Raw genomic sequence first — 21,443 nt, 5'->3', positions numbered from 1 at the left:
TAATATTCTGATTGAGTAGATATGCCAGGAATTACAGGATAGAAACAAATATATGTAGGCATTAAGAGTCCAGTGACAATGGTAAAGAATCCCGTTTTCTATGTTATCTTTTCTCAGGGTCCCTTCTGAATAGAGGCAGCTTCAAATGAGCTGCATTTTCCTATAAATATGGTTCCTACTTTGTTATAAAGCTTAGATTTTCTTTTCCCCCTGTAGGTGTTAATTTTAGGGACTTTTCTACCCTGAGAGATTGTATTATGGAATAATCAAGAAAAGAAAGCGAAAGGAATGCTTTCTCAAGGAGTCACTTTTTAAATAGTAAATCATTAGAATGTGACTTAATTGATAAAGCACTTTTGGTTTACGTGGTTATTTTCTATTTTCTTTAAAGAGTAGGCAGTAATATGTAATATTATTTAAACATATGAGTTTATTATGATACTATATATCAACTTTCTAAGTAGCTAGACTGTCCAGAAATCTTTGTGAAATTAGTGTAGTGGTACTTGCTTTCATTGACAAAAAGGATGTTTAATGATAGAGTTAAGACTGGCTCTCTAGATCTGTTCCTTTTATAGGTAGATTGTGTTGGAATGAGAAAATTTCATTGCAGCTTTTCCCCTTTGATTATTCTTTAATCCTTGGTGTCTGAGACATAGTGGTTGCTCTATGGTTGCCCCACAATCATAGAGGTGAAAATTAAATTCATTTGTCGTTCATCTTAACTTTCTATACATATATAACTCCAGTATTTTATTTTGGTCCATAGACATCTACTAGCATCATTTCCCTGATGGATATTATTGATAATTAGTCCAAACATGAAATTTAAAAGAAAAATCTTTACTCACTTGTAACCTTTTCCCACTCTATTGTATATATTTTCTTCCTGGATTTTGCTTAAAATTTCCATTTTAAATGAACTTTTGGGGAGATGAAGGAATTTGTGGGTAGATCTCTAAAAGAGAAGCTAAATATTTTCAAACCTAGTAGCTATTAAAGGAAAATGCATTCTGTAGAAGAAATGTAAATGTGTGTCTATGTGTTCAAAGGTATATTTAAAGATATATATTCTGTTTTAAACCTTCATCCAAAGTATCTTTAAAAATTGTGTCTCTTAGAGTCTTCATATAATATTTACAAAGAGGGAAGCTGAGGTCCTCAGGGCTTCATCTCGTAAATGATTCCGTGTCTGTTACATTTTCAGAGAAGTTTCTCTTTCTGTATTGTTTGTCCCCTTAGTCTATAATATGCTTAGGTCTTCCTTGTTTAAGAGAAAAAGTAAATATATTTTCTTTCTCTTTACCACCAAACCTCTTGAAAAAAGTTGAAATGATGATAATATTAGGTATGTAATGATGATAATGATTTCTAAGATTTTTTGATTTCTTATTCTGTAGAGGCTCAGTTTAATAATGAAAATAACCACCATGCATGCAGTGCTTGCTATTTGCCAGGTACTATTCAAATCACTTTTGTCAATTAACTCATGCAGTCTTCACAAGAACTCTTGAGATAGGTGCTTTTCTCACCCCCATTTGCTGATGAGAGAACTGCCGCACAGAGAGGTTGAATCAGTTGCCCAGGGTCACACAGCTGGCAATTTGCTGTGTGGAATTCAAACCTAAGCAGCCTGGCTCCAGAATTGGTGTCTCTTACTGTAAGCCCTTGGCATGCTTGATTGTATTGAGTCCTACAAGAATCCTACACATTATTCCCATAAAACAGATAAATTTAAAAAAGGTAAGCAACTTGCCCAAAGTCATATAGGCAGAGTTGGGACTTGAATTAAGGTCTGGCTAACAGCAAAGTCTATAACCTCAACCACTAGGCTATAGAGTAATAGATACCAGTTATTGGTAGGTATCTATTGGCAGGTATTAACAGGTATCCAGCCAGTACACAAGACACAAGAGACATGGTTTCTATCCCTGGGTTGGAAAAAATCCCCTGGAATAGGAAATTGCAAACCCGCTCCAGTATTTCTTGCCTGGAAAATTCCATTGACAGAGGAGCCTGGCGGGCTACAGTCCATGGGGTTGCAAAGAGCAGGACCTGACTGAGTGTACACACGTGGTGGTCGTGACATCACTCCTTAATTTCTTTACTACATGGTCCACTTACCCTATGGAGAAGGCAATGGCAGTCCACTCCAGTGTTCCTGCCTGGAGAATCCTGTGGACGGAGGAGCCTGGGGGGCTGCTGTCCTTGGGGTTGCACAGAGTCGGACACGACTGAAGCGGCTTAGCATACATGCATGCATTGGAGAAGGAAATGGCAACCCACTCCAGTGTTCTTGCCTGAAGAATCCTGTGGACGGAGGAGCCTGGTGGGCTGCTGTCTATGGGGTCGCACAGAGTCGGACACGACTGAAGCAACTTAGAGCAGCAGCAGCCACTTACCCTAAAATGTTGAAACTAGCAACTTTCTAGTAAACATTAACTTTTTCCTTTATTTATTTTGAAATAACCTTTTTTTGGGGGGTGGCCACGTGGCAGCTTGCAGGATCTCATTTCCCTGATCAGGGACTAAATCTGGGCCACAAGAGTGGAAGCCCAGAATCCTAACAACTAGGCTATCAGGGAACTCCCTATTTTGACATTATTTTTTCTTTACAGTCAGTATTATAAAATATTTAATAGTAGTTTCAACATAGGTATTGACCAATCAAAACAAATGTCAGTCCTGAAAAATCTGTTTTCTACAGTGACTGAAATATGTTAACTGATGCACAAACATAAGAGAGACAAACTTTTTATACAACAAACACAACTTACGTGAAAGCTAACCACCCAGGGGTAATACCTGCCTTCATTAACTCGATCGGATTTCTGTTACAAATTATCCTGATCCTGACCCTTCTCTCTCTATAAATCCTAGCTGGACCTGTAGCTCTTCTATTTAGCTTCAGCCTCATGCTTAATTTAACTCTCTAAACCTCAGTCAGCTGATTTTTCTTTTTGAGAGCTTTGTCATTTTCTCTTTGGATGATGTTCTCAAAAGTTTGGTATTTTGCCTTCCAAGGGGACACTGGAGATGTCTGGAGACATTTTTGGTTGTCCCACTGAAGGAGAAGGCAGTGTTACTGGCATCTAGGAGGTGTATTATGTGTCCTACAGTACATAGGACAGGCCCCCAAAGTACTGTCTGACCCAAATTCTCAGTATTGCTGCTTTAGATTGAGAGTATCAGCTCACTGCCTCTAAGTTGATCCTCAGGTAGTTAGCATTAAAATAAACATTGTACACATACTGTTACTGTTAATAGTTTTTTAGTTTTATTGCATTGTGCTCAGAAAAATTATAATATTCTACTTTATGGAGCTTGCTTTTATTTTATGTATACCCTAAGATATCTTTTTTTGTGACCGTCTCGTGTATGCTTGAGAGGAAGATTTATTCTCTAATAGTAAGATATAAAGTTTAATATGCATCCAAAATATCTTATTATGCTGTTTAGGTTTTCATATCTTTATTTTTATCTACTTGATCTGTTTCTAGTGTCTTTTTTTCTTTTGGCATATCTTTGGGTTTTTACTTTTATAAAGGTGATTGCAATGTTGTTGCATAGTTATTCATAATTATAATGTCTTCATTTTAAATCATGACTTCTAGCATTAAAAAGTTTCTCCTTTGTCATATTTAGTACTTTTTAGTTTGCATTTTTTTTTCTGTTATTAGTATCATATAGACACCTTCCTCCTTATCTCTTTTAACATTCATTTGCTTGGCATTCCTGTCTTTGCTCATCCCTTTCCTTTTAGCCTTGCTGAATCATTTTGTTTGGGATGCATTTCTTATATATAACATGCTTGAGGGTCTCATTTTATGAACCAAATTGAAAATATTTTTTTTTTAATTAAAGCTAATACCTGTTTTATCTGTTTATAAAACTGTAAGTTTTTTTTTTTTATCTTAACTCATGTTATTTTAAGGTATAATCAGTCGTGTTTTATATTTGCTGTGTTTATTTCTTTGTTTTGTTTTCTTTTCATTTATATTTAAACTCCTTTTGGAGTTTAAGTGAGTTTTGTAGTTTTAAATATTACCTTCCAATTTTACTTTTATTTTTTTCGATTTTATGTTCTTAAATACCTCTAATCCCATTGACTTCGTCTTTTTATTATCTGATTTGTCTATTTTTCACGGTATCTTTTCATTCCTACCAGTTGCCTGTAACTCCTATCGTTCATTCATATAACATTCAGTGAACTGTTCTATTAGGTTGGTGCAAAAGTAATTGTGATTTTTGCCTTGTTGAAATTTACCATTTGATATTGAATATGTTCTTAAATAAATATAGTTATATTATACCTCATTTTACTACATGTCTTTCACTGTGTGTTGTTTTGTTTTGTTTTTTTGCTAATGACTTATTACTTGCTGTGTATTTTATATATATTTTAGACTATGGAAATGATGTTAGACAAAAAAGCAAATTTAAGTGATTTTCTTATATTTGAGTTCAAAATGGGTCATAAAGCAGCAGAGACAACTTGCAACATCAACAACACAGTTGGCCCAGGAACTGCTAACAAATATACAGCACAGTGGTGGTTCAGGAAGTTTTGCAAAGGAGACAAGAGCCTTGAAGATAAGCGTAGTGGCCAGCCATCAGAAGTTGAAAATAACCAATTGAGAGCATCATCGAAGCTGATCCTCTTATAATTATACGAGAAGTTGCTGAAGAACTCAGTGTCAACCATTCTATGGTCGTTTGGCATTTGAAGCAAATTGGAAAGGTGAAAAAGCCCAGTAAGTGGGTGGGTGCCTCATGAGCTGACCACAAATCAGAAACATCGTTGTTTTGAAGTATCGTCTTCTCTTATTCTGTGCAACAATAAGGAACCATTTCTTGATCAGATTGTGACTTGCAATGAAAAGTGGCTTTCATAGAACAACCGGCGATCAACAGCCCAATGGTTGGACTGGGAAGAAGCTCCAGAGCACATCCTAAAGCCAAACTTGCACCAAAAAAAGGTCATAGTCACTGTTTGATGGTCTGTCGCTGGTCTGATCCACTATAGCTTTCTGAATCCTGGCAAAACCATTACATCTGAGAAGTATGCTCAGCAGATCTATGCGATGCACCAAAAACTGCAGTGCCTGCAGCCGGCATTGGTCAACAGAAAGGGCCCGCTTCCTCTCCATGACAAAGCCCGCCACATGTCTCACACCAGTGCTTCAAAAGTTGAACGAATTGGGCTGCGAAGTTTTGCCTCATTCACCATTTTCACCTGACCTCTCATCAGCCTACTACCACTTCTTCAAGCATCTGGACAACTTTTTGTAGGGAAGATGCTTTCCAAGAGTTTATCAAATTCTGAATTTTTATGCTACAAGAATTAAGAAAGCATATTTCTCATTGGCAAAAATGTGCTGATTGTAATGGTTCCTATTCTGATTAATAAAGATGTGTTGGAGCCTATTTGTAATGATATAAAATTCACGGTCCGAAACTGCAATTACATTTGTACCAACCTAATTCTTTCCTCTTTCCCTCCTGCTTTTTTCCTCATTTCTACTCTGACAGAACAAAATTTATAACACATAGCCTGTATCGTATAATATCTCAATCTTCAACTCATCCAACTTTTATCACTGTTTAAATATATTAAATGCTCACTGGCAGTCTTTTTACTTAAGTTCTCCCAATTGTATCTTAAATGAATAAAGTTCATCTTTGAATAGATTGATTCCTTAAAAGAGCCTTGAGTGCAGTTATCTTGCATGTTTAGAGCTGCTTAATTTAAAATTTTTTCTTACCTTGAGTATCAGTTTGATCTTATATGTAAGTTTTTGGTTCATATGTTCATTCTTTGACGGTTTTTTGTTTTTTGTTTTTTTTTCATTCTTTGAGTTAAAAAAAAAAAAAGGTCTTCGATTATTGCCTGGCTTTTTTGTGTTACTGTTTTTCGAGAAGTTTGATACTAATTGAATTCTCTTGCCCTTATAAGATATTTAATTTTTGTATTGAAGCTTACGTAAAGATTCCTTTAAAGTCAAACAGTTTTACAAGGATATGTATTGAAGTTTATCATTGGGTTAGTTTTCACTGTATCCAATGAACTCTTTCACTATTTAGATTCTAGAAAACTTTATTGAATTATAGTTTAATGTTATTTCTGTTCCATTGTCTTATGTATCTTTTTAAAATGCCTTAATTGTAAGAAAACAGCCTTCTTTGTTGTTTCAATCACATTCATTTAAGCCACGTTCTCACTGATCCTTTTTACTTTTTTCAGTTTCCTTTTCATTGTATTTGTTCTTTTCTTCAACATTTATTATCATATTTTCATTAGAATATTATTCCTTGTGCACCTTGTAATATTTCTGACATAATTTTGTCACTTTTTTGCATTTCTTTTCTGAGATCAGCCAACTCTTTTTCTTCCCTGCTTTTTGTCCATTTCTGTTCTTAGTTTTTGAGTTTCTGTTTCGAGGTGTTTTGCCATATCCCCAGTTGCTTGTTTGAGGACATTTAATTAAGTTTAGTGTTGTGTTCCAGTTTATTTCTGTTTTACCATCGTTTTGGGGGATGAAGGGGTTTCCATAAATTGAACTGCTGAGATTCTCATTTTTTTTCTACCTTTTGGGACCAGATAAAGACAATGCCTAAGTACTTCTGTGGACAGTGCTGGCAGTTTGCAGTGGTTTATATGGTTTACAAGTTTTGTCGTTTATCATAATTTCATGATAGCCCTCTTCTGTTAGTGCAGTAAATTTTTCTTTCCTACTTTTTTTTTCCCCCTCAACAGGAGAGGCTGTAGAAGGGAAGGGACTGTATATCCTTTTTTTTTAAAATATATAATCTATATATCTTGCAAGATCCTAAATTTCCTGCTCTTATTTGGTTGCATCCCCATCTTTGCCATACAGTTTCCATATCTCTCTGCTACTTTTAACCTACTTCCCCTACCAAAGTGTTTCCTATCCAAAATCGCCCTATTCAGGATTTCTTTGGTTTTAAGTTCCTTCTCCGAGGTCAGTCGTCTTACCTACCAGTGGATTTAGTTTTCAGTATTTTCTAGCTATGCGTGAGATATCTTAAGTGTCTTTGTCTCCCCTGATGGGTCTTTCATTAACCTTTGCCACTTAAGTTACTGTTCAGTTCAGTTCAGTTCAGTCGTGTCCAACTCTTTGCGACCCCATGAATCGCAGCACGCCAGGCCTCCCTGTCCATCACCAACTCCCGGAGTTCACTCAGATTCACTTCCATCGAGTCCGTGGTGCCATCCAGCCATCTCATCCTCTGTTGTCCCCTTCTCCTCCTGCCCCCAATCCCTCCCAGCATCAGGGTCTTTTCCAATGAGTCAACTCTTTGCATGAGGTGGCCAAAGTACTGGAGTTTCAGCTTCAGCATCATTCCTTCCAAAGAACATCCAGGGCTGATCTCCTTCAGAATGGACTGGTTGGATCTCCTTGCAGTCCAAGGGACTCTCAAGAATCTTCCCCAACACCACAGTTCAAAAGCATCAATTCTTCTGTGCTCAGCCTTGTTCACAGTCCAACTCTTATATCCATACAAGGCTAAGGAAAAACCATAGCCTTGACTAGACGGACCTTAGTCAGCAAAGTAATGTCTCTGTTTTTGAGTATACTATCTAGGTTGGTCATAACTTTTCTTCCAAGGAGTAAGCGTCTTTTAATTTCATGGCTGCAATCACCATCTGCAGTGATTTTGGAGCCCCCAAAAATAAAGTCTGACACTGTTTCTGCTGTTTTCCCATCTATTTGCCATGAAGTGATGGGACCGGATGCCATGATCTTCGTTTTCTGAATGTTGAGCTTTAGGCCAACTTTTTCACTCTCCACTTTCACTTTCATCAAGAGGCTTTTGAGTTCCTCTTCACTTTCTGCCATAAGGGTGGTGTCATCTGCATATCTGAGGTTATCGATATTTCTCCCAGCAATCTTAATTCCAGTTTGTGTTTCTTCCAGTCCAGCGTTTCTCATGATGTACTCTGCATAGAAGTTAAATAAGCAGGGTGACAATATACAGCCTTGACATACTCCTTTTCCTATTTGAAACCAGTTTGTTGTTCCATGTCCAGTTCTAACTGCTGCTTCCTGACTTGCATACAGATTTCTCAAGAGGCAGGTCAGGTGGTCTGGTATTCCCATCTCTTTCAGAATTTTCCACAGTTTATTGTGATCCACACAGTCAAAGGCTTTGGCATAGTCAATAAAGCAGAAGTTTCTGTTAGACTCCATGAAATCTCTTGATATGTTTTAGGGATTTGTGACCCTAATAAAAATAAAAATAAAAATAAATTTCATTCTTGGAGAAGTTCTCTTTGTCAAAAAAAATTATTATTATTATTTTACATCAAGTTAAAATATAAATCATTTCATTTGGAAGAAGTGTTATTACAATAAAATCATCATTAACATGTTATTTATGGACAGGAGTTAAAGAAGTGATCTCTAATCTTAATGATTATGGGTGTCTTACGTAGTAGGTATAAGAGCCATGTAAGAATTTCATGTGAGATAAAGTCCTGGTCTGTGAAAACGTGATCTCAGGAAGGCTAAAGTTATATCTGTTTACCACAAAAATACATTGATTACTGTGATTTTTTTTTTCATTAGAAGCTGGATGGGTACCCACATTTAACTTGGATTTGTTCCTAATGCAGAAGCATCATATGAGGTTGTTTGTTGCATTGGAAAGTACAGAAGCCATATGCATTTCAAAAGGCCTTAGTGAATCTGTGTACCCTAGAATGGTCAAGCTGGTTTGTGGACAAGAACAGAGAAATGCTGAAGCTTTATCTCTGTAAGTGGTGTCCTTCAGAATGTTTTTTCTAATGTTTTGAGACAGGTTAGTGAGGAATTGACACCTGTCCCATTTCTCATTCAACTGGATAAAACTAGGCCATGTGATGCTGACCGTATCCAAGAACTCCTATTTGTGAACCCTTACAGGAAATATTAAAAAGTCTTTGACATCTTATAAGTGGTAAAAAGTTTACTTTTCCAGAAAATCTTGGAAAGAAATTCCTTGGTATGCTATGTATGTCTCACCTGTGATGCTTGGCAGCACATTTGGTTTTGCTGAAGTCCAAACAGTTATGACTCATTGCTTTTCACATTAGTGTACTTAGTATAAGAAAATTCTGCCAGCTGTCCTAAAAGAAGCTGTCAACTTAATAAGAGCCAGGACCTTGAGTCATTTACCTTTTCTGAGTATGGAGCTTTCCTCTATCCAGAAGTGTGTCAATTTTCCAGAGAAAAAGTCTTATAGTTCTCAGTTCAGGTAGAAAGTTTCACAAGAGAGAAGAAAAGCCTACTTAGAAATATTTGATGAGGAAGATTGGTATTGCTTTGCAGATGTTTTGATCCGCGTGACTACAATAAAATTTTCGTCAGGACCTTTTAGTCACCGTCATGGATACTGATAAAAACTTGGGTGCTCCTTTGTCCATGCTGCCGTTATGAAAGAGGATATTGGAGGAGGCAGCTTTTCTTATAATCAGAGAAATGTAAAAGTTTTAGAACTAAGTATATGACTTCCCTTACTCTTGGTTTGGTTAAAAACATAGCTTTTAATATAGTGGTGTGATGAAATTTGTCATTTTTTAATATTGAGGCTGTATTAACTGGCCTAGCTCACTTAAGCAGCAGTGTGGAAGCAAATATTAAAAATCACTCTAAAAAGTCACTCTTAAATATTTTAAAAGATAGAAGAAGTTATGTTAGGAAAATGTTTATTGCAGCATTCACTGTGTAGAAAAACCGGAAGCAAGCTAAACTTCTGACAATAAGGAAATTAAGATATATCCACTATATGAATAACCCTTTTTGGCTGTTATTAATTGTTTGCTGTGAATGTTCTATCACCTATCTTTTGGTGAACATTAATGCACAATTCTGTATCTAGAAGAGGAATTGCTGGTTCCCTGAGTGTCCATATGGTCAGCTTTGGTAGATATTGCCAAGAGCCTCTGTGGTAGTGCCATTCCACACGCACCACCAATGTAGGAGACTTCTAGTTATTATTCTCAATTTTTTTCTATTATCACATTTCTAGTACGTATGAACACATATCATGTAGCTTTGCCTTATCTAATGGCAAATGATATTGTTCTGTCTTCATGTATTTATTAGTCATTGAGTATCTTCTGTGAAGAATCTTGAAGTTTTTAATGCATTTTTTCTATTGGATGATTATTTTCTCATTTGTAGGGGTTCTTTTATATATTCTGGTTATGGGTTCTTTTTAGATATAGATGTTGCAAATATTCTCCCTTTCTATAGCTTTTCTTTTTATTCCTTTATATTGGTATCTTTTGATAAGCAAACATTAATTTTAACTTAATTTTAATGTTCACATTTTTTTTCATGATTAGTATTAATACTTTTTGCATTATCTTTTAAAATCTTTGCCCCCTTACAGATTATGAAGATGTTCTCAGGGTTTTCCTCTAAATGCTTTAATTTCCCCCTTCTGCACATTTAAATCCTCAGTCCATCCAGATTGTTCTTTGTGAATGTGTGAAGTAATAGTAAAGGTCTCAAGGTACATTTTCTCACGTGAACCTTCAGTTCAGTCGCTCAGTCGTGTCCGACTCTTTGTGATCCCATGAATCGCAGCATGCCAGGCCTCCCTGTCCATCACCAACTCCTGGATTTCACCCAAACTCATGTGCATCGAGTTGGTGATTCCATCCAGCCATCTCATCCTCTGTCGTCCCCTTCTCCTCCTGCCCCCAATCCCTCCCAGCATCAGAGTCTTTTCAAGTGAGTCAGCTCTTCGCATGAGATGGCCAAAGATTTGGAGTTTCAGCCTCAGCATCACTCCTTCCAATGAACACCCAGGACTGATCTCCTTTAGAATGGACTGGTTGGATCTCCTTGCAGTCCAAGAGACTCTCAAGAGTCTTCTCCAACACCACAGTTCAAAAGCATCAATTCTTCAGCTCTCAGCTTTCTTCACAGTCCAACTCTCACATCCATACATGACCACAGGAAAAACCATAGCCTTGACTAGATGGACCTTGTTGTCAAAGTAATATCTCTGCTTTTGAATATGCTATCTAGGTTGGTCATAACTTTTCTTCCAAGGAGTAAGTGTCTTTTAATTCCATGGCTGCAGTCACCATCTGCAGTGATTTTGGAGCCCCAAAAATAAAGTCTGACCCTGTTTCTACTATTTCCTCATCTATTTCCCGTAAAGTGATGGGACCAGATGCTGTGATCTTCATTTTCTGAATGTTGAGTTTTAAGCCAACTTTTTCACTCTCCACTTTCACTATCATCAAAAGGCTTTTTAGTTCCTCTTCACTTTCTGCCATAAGGGTGGTGTCATCTGCATATCTGAGGTTACTGATATTTCTCCTGGCAATGTTGATTCCAGCTTGTGCTTCTTCCAGCCTAGCTTTTCTCATGATGTACTCTGCATATAAGTTAAATAAGCAGGGTGACAGTATACAGCCTTGATGTACTCCTTTTTCTGTTTGGAACCAGTCTGTTGTTCCATGTCCCATTCTAACTGTTGCTTCCTGACCTGCATATAGGTTTCTCAAAAGGCAGGTCAGGTGGTCTGGTATTCTCATCTCTTTCAGAATTTTCCACAGTGTGTTGTGATCCACACAGTCAAAGGCTTTGGCATAGTCAATAAAGCAGAAATATATGCTTTTCTGGAACTCTCTTACTTTTTCGATGATCCAGCGGATGTTGGCAATTTGATCTCTGGTTCCTCTGCCTTTTCTAAAACCAGCTTGAACATCTGGAAGTTCACGGTTCATGTATTGCTGAAGCCTGGCTTGGAGAATTTTGAGCATTACATTACTAGCATGTGAGATGAGTGCAATTGTGCAGTAGTTTGAGCATTCTTTGGCTTTGCCTTTCTTTGGGATTGGAATGAAAACTGACCTTTTCCAGTCCTGTGGCCACTGCTGAGTTTTCCAAATTTGCTGGCATATAGAGTGCAGCACTTTCACAGCATCATCTTTCAGGATTTGAAATAGCTCTACTGGAATTCCATCACCTCCACTAGCTTTGTTTGTAGTTATGCTTCTTAAGGCCCACTTGACGTCACATTCCAGGCTGTCTGTCTCTAGATGAGTGATCACACCATCGTGATTATCTGGGTCATGTAGATCTTTTTTGTACCATTCTTCTGTGTATTCTTGTCATTTCTTCCTAATATCTTCTACTTCTGTTAGGTCCATACCATTTCTGTCCTTTATCGAGCCCATCTTTGCATGAAATGTCCCCTTGGTATCTCTAATTTTCTTGAAGAGATCTCTAGTGTTTCACATTCTGTTGTTTTTCTCTATTTCTTTGCACTGATCTCTGAGGAAGGCTTTCTTGTCTCTCCTTGCCATTCTTTGGGACTCTGCGTTCAAATGGGTTTATCTTTCCTTTTCTCCTTTGCTTTTCGCTTCTCTTCTTTTCACAGCTATTTGTAAGTCCTCCTCACAGTCATTTTGCTTTTTTGCATTTCTTTTCCATGGGGATGGTCTTGATCCCTGTCTTCTGTCACGAACCTCATTCCATAGTTCATCAGGCACTCTATCTATCAGATCTAGGCCCTTAGATATATTTCTCACTTCCACTGTATAATCATAAGGGAGGCGATTTAGGTCATACCTGAATGGTCTAGTGGTTTCCGTACTTTCTTCAGTTTAAGTCTGAATTTGGCAATAAGGAGTTTATGATCTGAGCCATAGTCAGCTCCCAGTCTTGTTTTTGCTTCTCCATCTTGTCCGTCTTTGCTTCTCCGTCTTGTTAGAGCTTCTCCATCTTTGGGTGCAAAGTGTATAATTGATCCGATTTTGGTGTTGGCCATCTGGTGATGTCCATGTGTAGAGTCTTCTGTTGTGTTGTTGGAAGAGGGTGTTTGCTATGACCAGTGCGTTATCTTGGCAAAACTCTGTAAGCTTTTGCCCTGCTTCATTCCGTATTCCAAGGCCAAATTTGCCTGTTACTCCAGGTGTTTCTTGACTTCCTACTTTTGCATTCCAGTCCCCTATAATGAAAAGGACATCTTTTTTGGGTGTTAGTTTTAAAAGGTCTTGTAGGTCTTCATAGAACCATTCAGCTTCAGCTTCTTCAGCGTTACTGGTTGGGGCTAGGCTTGGATATTGAATGGTTTGCCTCGGAAATGAAGAGAGATCATTCCGTCATTTTTGAGATTGCATCCAAGTACTGCATTTCAGACTCTTTTGTTGATGGCTACTCCATTTCTTCTAAGGGATCTTGCCCACAGTATTAGATATAATAGTCATCTTAGTTAAATTCACCCATTCCAGCCCATTTTAGTTCGCTGATTCCTAGAATGTCGATGTTCACTCTTGCCATCTCCTATTTGACCACTTCCAATTTGCCTTGATTCATGGACCTAACATTCCAGGTTCCTATGCAATATTGCTCTTTACAGCATTGGACCTTGCTTCTATCACCAGTCACATCCACAACTGGGTATTTGTTTTTGCTTTGGCTCCATCCCATCATTCTTTCTGGAGTTATATCTCCACTGATCTCCTGTAGCATATTGGGCACCTACCGACCTGGGGAGTTCCTCTTTCAGTATCCTCTCATTTTTGCCTTTTCATACTGTTCATGGAGTTCTCATGAACCTTATTCATCTTAAAATGTCCAAATACTGGATCTGTCATTTTTTCATGAACAAAATAATGTTGAAATAACCACTTTCCCTGAAATCAAAGTGAACAATGACTACGTAGTCCTAATCTTTCCTTCTTTGGAAGGAAAGGCCAATCTATTCTTAGTGATATTACTGAGTCCCTTTTAAACATTGTAATTTGTCCCTCCCCACCTCTCTCTCTCCCCTTTGATAACCATAAGTTTGTTTACTGTGTCTGTGAGTCTATTTTGATTTTTTAGATTCCCTGTATAAGTGATATCATATATTTATCTTTGTCTGACTTACTTCTCTAGGTACATCTATGTTGCTGCAAATGGCAATATTTTGCTTTTTATGGCTGAGTAATATTCCATTATGTATGTCTGTCTGTGTGTGTGTGTGTGTGTATATATATATATATATATATATATATGTATGTGTGTATGTATATGTATATATGTATGTATATATACCACATCTTTTTTTTATTCTTTCATTTGTTGATGGATGGTTAGATTGCTTCTGTATCTTGCCTGTTGTAAGTAGTGCTTTGTGAACACAGGGCGGGGTGGGTACACATGTCTTTTCAAGTTAGAGTTTTTGTCTTTTATGGATATATTACCAGGTATGGGATTGCTGGATCATATGGAGGCTTTATTTTACAGTTTTCCATAGCGACTACACCAGTTTACATTCCCATCAGCAATATAGGGGAGTTCCCTTTTCTTCATGCCCTCTCCAGCATTTATTATTTGTAGAATTTTGATGATAGCATTCTGACAGGTGTGAAGTGATACCTCATTTCTCTAGTAATTAGCAGTGTTGAGCATCTTTTCATGTGCCTGTTGGCCATTGGAATGTCTTTAGAGAAATGCCTATTTAGGTCTTCTGTCCATTTTGATTAGATTATTTTTTACAATATGTCAACCTTGTGACCTTAGCTCCCTTACCAGTTTTGGTTGGGGTGGTGGTGGTGGTGATAGAGGTGAATTATTTAGCATTTTCTACCCACATGATAATGTATAGTCCTTGAAAATGATGTCTATGGAAGTACACATTACTCTTATTAAAGTGATTTGGTGGTGGCTTAGTCTAAGTCGTGTCCAACTCTTGCGACTCCATGGACTGTAGCCCACCAGGCTCCTCTGTCCATGAGATTCTCCAGGCAAGAATACTGGAGTAGGTTGCCATTTCCTTCTCCAGGGGATCTTCCTCACTCAAGAACTGAACCTGGGTCTCCTGCATTGCAGGCAGGTTCGTTCCCAGCTGAGCTATAAGCATATAGTGACACTGCTCAACTTAAAACATTTTTAGAACTTTTTATTCAGAATTTGTTAAAATTACCATGCACATAAGAAAAACTCATTTTTATTAGTTATTGGTGCAATATCTTTTCTTTTAATTCTTTTCTTCTCTTTTATCTTAATAAACTTAGATCTGTTCTGATGGGAGATCTGTTATTTTTTACATGTCTGTTAAACCTTAAAGAGTAAAAGTTGCTAGGCAGTTAGATATATGCTTCTGAAGTTCAAGGAAAAGGCTATATAGAGGCGTGAATGTAAATTGTCATATCATACTTACAACTGTAGGGCTGAACATGACCACCTAAAGGGGTTGACAGAAGTCCAACAATTCTTGGAAGAAAACTTGAAAAGATCTGTAAAAGTTTGGAGGGGTCCCTGTGCTCAGGAATCTGGGGGCACCCTATGGGAAACATGTTAAGAATACCACCAATTAACTATTGGTTCATTTATGAGCCATTTGCCTACATGAAATACTTTAATTTTTTTTTAAATTCCTTTTCACTATTTTAAAGGAAATACTTGTGTTTCACAGGAAATTGAGTCATTATAAGGTCAGTGATGTCTGAATATACTGTTTTTCCCTTTGAGTCATTTGAACAGTTTATTACTTGCTGTTTTTTGTTTTGTTTTTTCTCTCCAGAGTAATATTCTAGTCATCATTTTAGGTTAGTGTAATACCTAGTTTGGTCAGCTTGGTGTATATTATGATTCTGTTACATACATCGTACATGATGTTGATTTTATGAATCATACCAAATATCTGCTTTTCTTTCATCCTAGGCAAATACTGTGGTCTGGGGTTGCAAATGAACCATTCAATTGAATCAAAAAGCAATGAAATCACAGTGCTGTTCATGAGTGGAATTCACGTTTCTGGACGAGGTTTTTTGGCTTCATACTCAGTTATAGAAAAGCAAGGTAATTTTCACTTTATATGATGATTCCCACATTTTACAATTTCTGAAAACAGAAATGCGGTATTTTCTATGAGTACCTGTTATCTGAGATTGGAATAGAGTAGGAAGATCGAACAGTTTATAACACATACATAAATCTGACAAAATTAAATCAGTTTCAGAATTTTAAATATTAAGTATATTAACTTTTTATAAAGTCCTTTTATATACTTACCTTTCCTTAGCAAAAGAAATACTGATTTTTCCACTTTTACAAGATTGGAGCACAAGCAATAACTTTTAAAAAATCTGTCGGTTACAGAAATAATCAATTTAAAGCTTTATTATCCACAGGTTACTGCTTCATCTTACTGTGTTAAAAACCATATTACCATTCTTTCCTAAAAAGTGTGTTGCATACCAGCAGGAGTAATAGGGAAAGAGCTCTCTGAGACACTGCAAAATAAGCATGAGATATTTTCTAAACTGTTAATGTTTACAATATGAAGGTGGAATTAAAAACAAGGCTATTAAGTAGAATAGAATGGAAAATTAACTCAAATCTCTATAAGATAAAATGCAGGTCTTAAATGAAATCTCTCCCGAGTTTTGGTCACTGTAGCATTTGTTCATTCCCCTCTGCCATTGGGTTCTTGTGGGGAGAAAAATTTTTTAAATTTTACTAATACAAGGGCATATGAAAGAAATCATTTAAAGTAGAAAATTGATAATTGTTTTGATATTCAACAATGATTTAACTAGGTTGACCATTTAAAATTAAAAATTAGCCTCTACTTTATGTTGTGTAAATGAGAATCATTAAGAACCTCCTTGGCGTGAGAATGTCTGGGAATGAATGAGCCTGGGAATGATTCAGGGCGGTGCCAGCTGTTCCTTCTCGGCTGCGGTGGGTTTGAGATACACACTCTGTGCCTCATTAAAAGTTGCATTAAGAGTATAAAAAAGGGGAGCTGCTGTATGTAAAGAAAGGTCTACTCTCCCTTAATCTCTGAGCTATGGGAAAAGGTGTAAAGGCTAATAAAATCCCACAGAGTGAAAAAGAAAGCTCATTTGAATGGAATAATGGAAAGAAATGAGCTGGAAATGTTCTGCTAAATAAATAGTGCGTTTGACAGAACAAGGAGACTAAGGCAGTGGAGTGTTGTAGAAGGGGCACTGGGCAGCTCTGGAATAAGAGCTTGCCTCTGCCAGGTACCAGCCATGGGACCTCTGACTGGTCATGTCGCCGCAGTGAGCTTCATCTGCAAGTGGGTTAGTTGTGAGGACTAAATCTAATAATACAGGTTTAGGACTTCCCTGGTGACTCAGTTGGTAAAGAGTCTGCCTGCAAGGTGGGAGACTCGAGTTCAGTCCCTGGGTCGGGAAGATCCCCTGGAGAAGGAAATGGCAACCCACTCCAGTATTCTTGCCTGGAGAATTCCACGGACAGAAGAGCATGGTGGGCTCCAGTCCATGGGGCCACGAAGAGTCGAACACAACTGAGTGACTAACAGTTTCACAGTGTCTTAGGCGCATATCACAGTAGGCAGTAAAAGTGTTAGTTTCACCCCTTCATTACTGTACAAACATGTATCTCATTTTTCCCACTGCCCACCCTCCCACTATCAAGAGAATAAGGCAGAAAACACAGAGTGAAGTGATAAGCTCCCTGTCCTTTTCAGTTTTACTTTGTGAAAGTCTTGGGTTATTGGGTGAGAGGACAGAAGGTAATTAGCTTCTTATCGTAGTGTCAGTTTAAATTATTTATTCTGCATTTTCCTGTTATCCCCTTTCTCTCTTTGTTATTCATTGAGTTAAAAGTTTCTGGAAAATAAGTATCTCCTCTTTGAAAAAAGAAAAAATTTCTTACATCGGATCTTTACCGAACTTTTGATCCACAGGGACCTGAATGTCCTATACTAGAGTTTCTTAAGAATTTAACAGTCATCTCAGATACCAGAAGCACTGTCTTGTAGACTTGTATACATCTGTGCTAACCTCAAATAGCTGTGTCACTATTTTAGATGAATCTTAGGTTCCAAAGATTTTTTGAAATATCCGCCATAATCTGGAACTTCTTTATAGTAACACTGTCCAAAGTCACAGTCATCTTGGGAAATCCTCATTTCACAGCTCACTCCTGGACTTTTTCTTAATGTTTTTTGTGCATTCTTGCCCATCCATCAAGCATTTGTTTTATTTGAAGTGAATTGGCTAAATTCAAGAGGACACTGGTTGAATCTCGTATTACTTCTTCTTGGGTGGCCTTTCAGACATAATTTCTTGTAATGACGTGTTCATTTGAAGGCTGGTTGGCTTTGGTTTAGAGACTCAGTTTGTGTCCATCCAGGAAACCTAGCTGCCACACTGAATTCCATGAATATTTTCAGGGAACATCACATGTGCCCAGCTTCATAACCTAGTTGAAGGTTGAGAGTATTGGGGAATGCAAAAGTGGTGAAAACCTTGTTTGACTGGCTTCCTCATGTGTTAAAGTGTCACAAAGACTTGTTAATGTTATAGTGTGATATGTTGTTGATAGCGTGATTTTGTGTGAAATAGACTAGTTTTCGTTACTTCTTATAGGAGCCATTGCAAAATTATATTCCCTTTTTCCCTTATTTCCTGCCATATTCCTGGCACTGGGAAGACAGCAGTAATGAGACAGAGGCAATCACACCTTCATAGGACTTGCAGTAAAGGGTTGGAAAAAGGCATTAAACACGTGGTTGCTTAATTGCAGTTATAGTAAGCGTGATGAAGGAAACATTCAAACAATAAGAGGTCAGAGGGGTACAGGTAGTAGGAGATGGATAAAGATTAAAGCTCTCTTGAAGAAACCACTCCTGAACCCAGAACCAAAGGTTTAATTGGAGGTTCCAGACAAACAAGGACGAACACTATAGGGAAGAGAACAGCAGATGCAAAGGCCTTAGGGCAGGAAGGAACTTTGAGGGAACTGGAGAAACGCCAGCACAGCTGAGGTGAAGTGAATGAGTAGAAAGTCAGTCACGTTATTCAGGACCTTGTGGAAGATATAAGGGTTAGAGTTTTATCCAAAAAAAAAAAAAAAAAAAATTGCATGGAAGCTATTAGAACAGAGGAGTGATATGACTGGATGTATGTTTTTGCAATTCCTTGATCTATAAAGAATGGGCCAAAGAGAGGGAAAAATAATTGTAAGGAGGCCAGTTAAAAGGCTGTTCAGAGGAGCCTGGATCAGAGATGATCAAATTAAGAGATCTTGTTTGGGAAGATCCCCTGAAGGAGGGCATGGCAACCCACTTTAGTATTCTTGCCTGGAGAATCCCATGGACAGAGGAGCCTGGCAGGCTATGGTCCATGGGGTCACAAAGAGTCAGACAAGAAGGAAGTGACTTAGCATGCACGCTTACAACACATGTTAAAAAAGTAGCTCTGGAATTAGGCCAGATTCTAATTTAATTCTTTTAAAAGACTTTTGAACCAGGCATGTCTTTTCCAGGGAAACATTTCAAAGAGTTAGTATTCGTTCTGCACAAATTCATGTTGAAGTAAGAGACTTTGGACACAAAGAAGCCTCTTGGGTGAGGCACTGAGTTGCTGTGGCGTCTTGGGCTCTGCACCTGGTGTCCTCTTCCCTTCGGAGTCTAATTTTTATAACTTTATGGTCTTATTCCTCTTTGCTATTTTTAAGATCTTTGAGCAGAAGTTTCCAATCTTTCCCATTACTAGTTACCACTTTAAATTTTCACCTGTAAATGATTGTATCTATCAATGAAAGGAAGTTTCCCTGTTTCCACTGGGTAACATAGAAAGACAGAAAAATAGATGAATCAGCACTTCAGTGATAATTAGAAGATTGGTAGTTCTACTCTGACTTGGTGTGTGTGTTAAGTCACTTCAGTCGTGTCCAACTCTTTGCGACCCTATGAACTGTAGTCCACCAGGCTCCTTTGTCAATGGGATTCTCCAGGCAAGAATACTGGAGTGGGTTTCCGTTTCCTCCTCCAGGGGATCTTCCAAACCCAAGGATCGAACTAGACTTTCTGAAATTGAAATTTTTATCTGACAGTTGAAGGGACTCCCTGGTCGCTCAGGCAGTAAAGAATCTGCCTGCAATGCAAGAGACCTGGGTTCAATCCCTGCACAGGTCCAGATGCACTGAGATCTTTTAATCCAGAATGATAAATGATGCTGACATTTTTATCCTAAAATGTAAATGTGAAAAATAACGTTTACCATGGGACTTGAAAATAAAATAAATTTTATAGGTGAGTACTCTCAATTCCTGGTTTTGAATCTGTTCCACATTAGCCCGTTGCTAAGTAAAGCTCAACATTTCTAGGATGACTCTGGGTAATAATTTTTTAGGTAATTTTAGTTACTGAATAATGAGCTCCGAAGACATATCCACATCTGCATCAATAGCTTCAGGTCTTTTAAGGCAGCCTTTGTTATGTGCCATCAATTAGTTGTCTGTGTGTGTGACTCTAGTGTGGCCACATATCTAGGTACATGGCCAGCTGAAAAGTGATAGTCTGATATTCCTGTTTTAGAACATGAATTATCACTTAAAAAGTAATGTTAAAGCTTATTACTTCAGATTTCATCAATCCAGAGTTTTATAATGGTCAAAGTTTGCCTTTTTTTTTTTTAGAAAGAAACAGGAGCTAGTTTAAAATTTCATGTGAAATAAAGCAATCCAATGAAGAAATATTAACATATTCCCTAAGTGGATTTCATAAACACTTGTTTATTCATTGTCTGCCAACACCTTCGAATCTGATGACAATGTGCATAAGGCTTGGGAACAGCTGAGCCTGGCAAATATTCCCACTTAATAGGGTTATTGTTGCTATATGTTAGATTATTTTTAGAATTAACAACAATAGTATAAAAAGTTTTAATTGCTACATTCTTTAACCGCATTTTTTTTTCAGATATTTTCCATTTCTTCCATCTTACATCAGATTATATTAACTTATAAATGAAACATAGGGGCAGAATAGAGAGCTCCTTTCTAATAGAGTCCAGATTTCTGTAACTGGTTGTTTTTTTTCCTGCTTGGGATGTTTCTGGTTTTGAAAATAGAGCATGAATTCCTTGGATTGTTTGCTACCTTAATTGTACAATAATTTTATAGGATCCTTTCTGTTTTGAGTACTATGTTAGCTACGTTTCTGTTTTTAGTTTTTCTGTTGTGTACCTAGTTTCTGTTGTATCTGGCAAACAGTTTAAAACTTTTAAGCTATTCAGTAAGATTTTATTAATGAAGTCTCCGTTGACATGCATATTTTAAAATTTGCCCTTATACACAAATCAGTATGTATGATGTTGTGTGTATACCATGCAGAAAAATATCTGTATTTTGTTGTCAGTTTGTAGAACTAAGTGCTGATGAATAAAGTTTTACCAGTTTTTCAGAGAAAGAGCATTTATAAACAGAATTAGTTTGTTAAGTTAGGATGGTATAACCCAAAGAGGCAGTTTATCTTTGTGAGATAGTTTATTTCAAGCTGACAGATAACATGAGGAGCACCTTAATGATTTTAAGTGTTTTCTGTGTGGTTTGGGTTTTGTTTTTGCTTTTTTCTTTTTGGTAAGTTAGAAGTGCTTTGAAGGGGCTGCATATATATTTGTGCTGACTTGTGCCGTCCGGAGACAAATT

At 37.3% G+C, this 21,443-nt stretch overlaps 1 protein-coding gene across 1 annotated transcript in view; it reads left to right on the top strand.

Annotated features, from left to right (window-relative positions):
- The window catches only part of DCBLD2 (discoidin, CUB and LCCL domain containing 2), an 83,883-nt gene that overhangs the window by 24,709 nt on the left and 37,731 nt on the right, over positions 1-21,443 (top strand). The window contains exon 3 of the mRNA XM_004002870.6: positions 15,678-15,815. Coding sequence (XP_004002919.1) covers positions 15,678-15,815 — 138 coding nt within the window. The remainder of the gene's footprint in view (positions 1-15,677; positions 15,816-21,443) is intronic.

This window comes from Ovis aries, chromosome 1 (assembly GCF_016772045.2).
Source record: "Ovis aries strain OAR_USU_Benz2616 breed Rambouillet chromosome 1, ARS-UI_Ramb_v3.0, whole genome shotgun sequence".
Classification (NCBI taxonomy): domain Eukaryota; kingdom Metazoa; phylum Chordata; class Mammalia; order Artiodactyla; family Bovidae; genus Ovis; species Ovis aries.
Note: the sequence above shows the minus strand (reverse complement) of the source record. Positions and strands in the feature narration are given on the sequence as shown.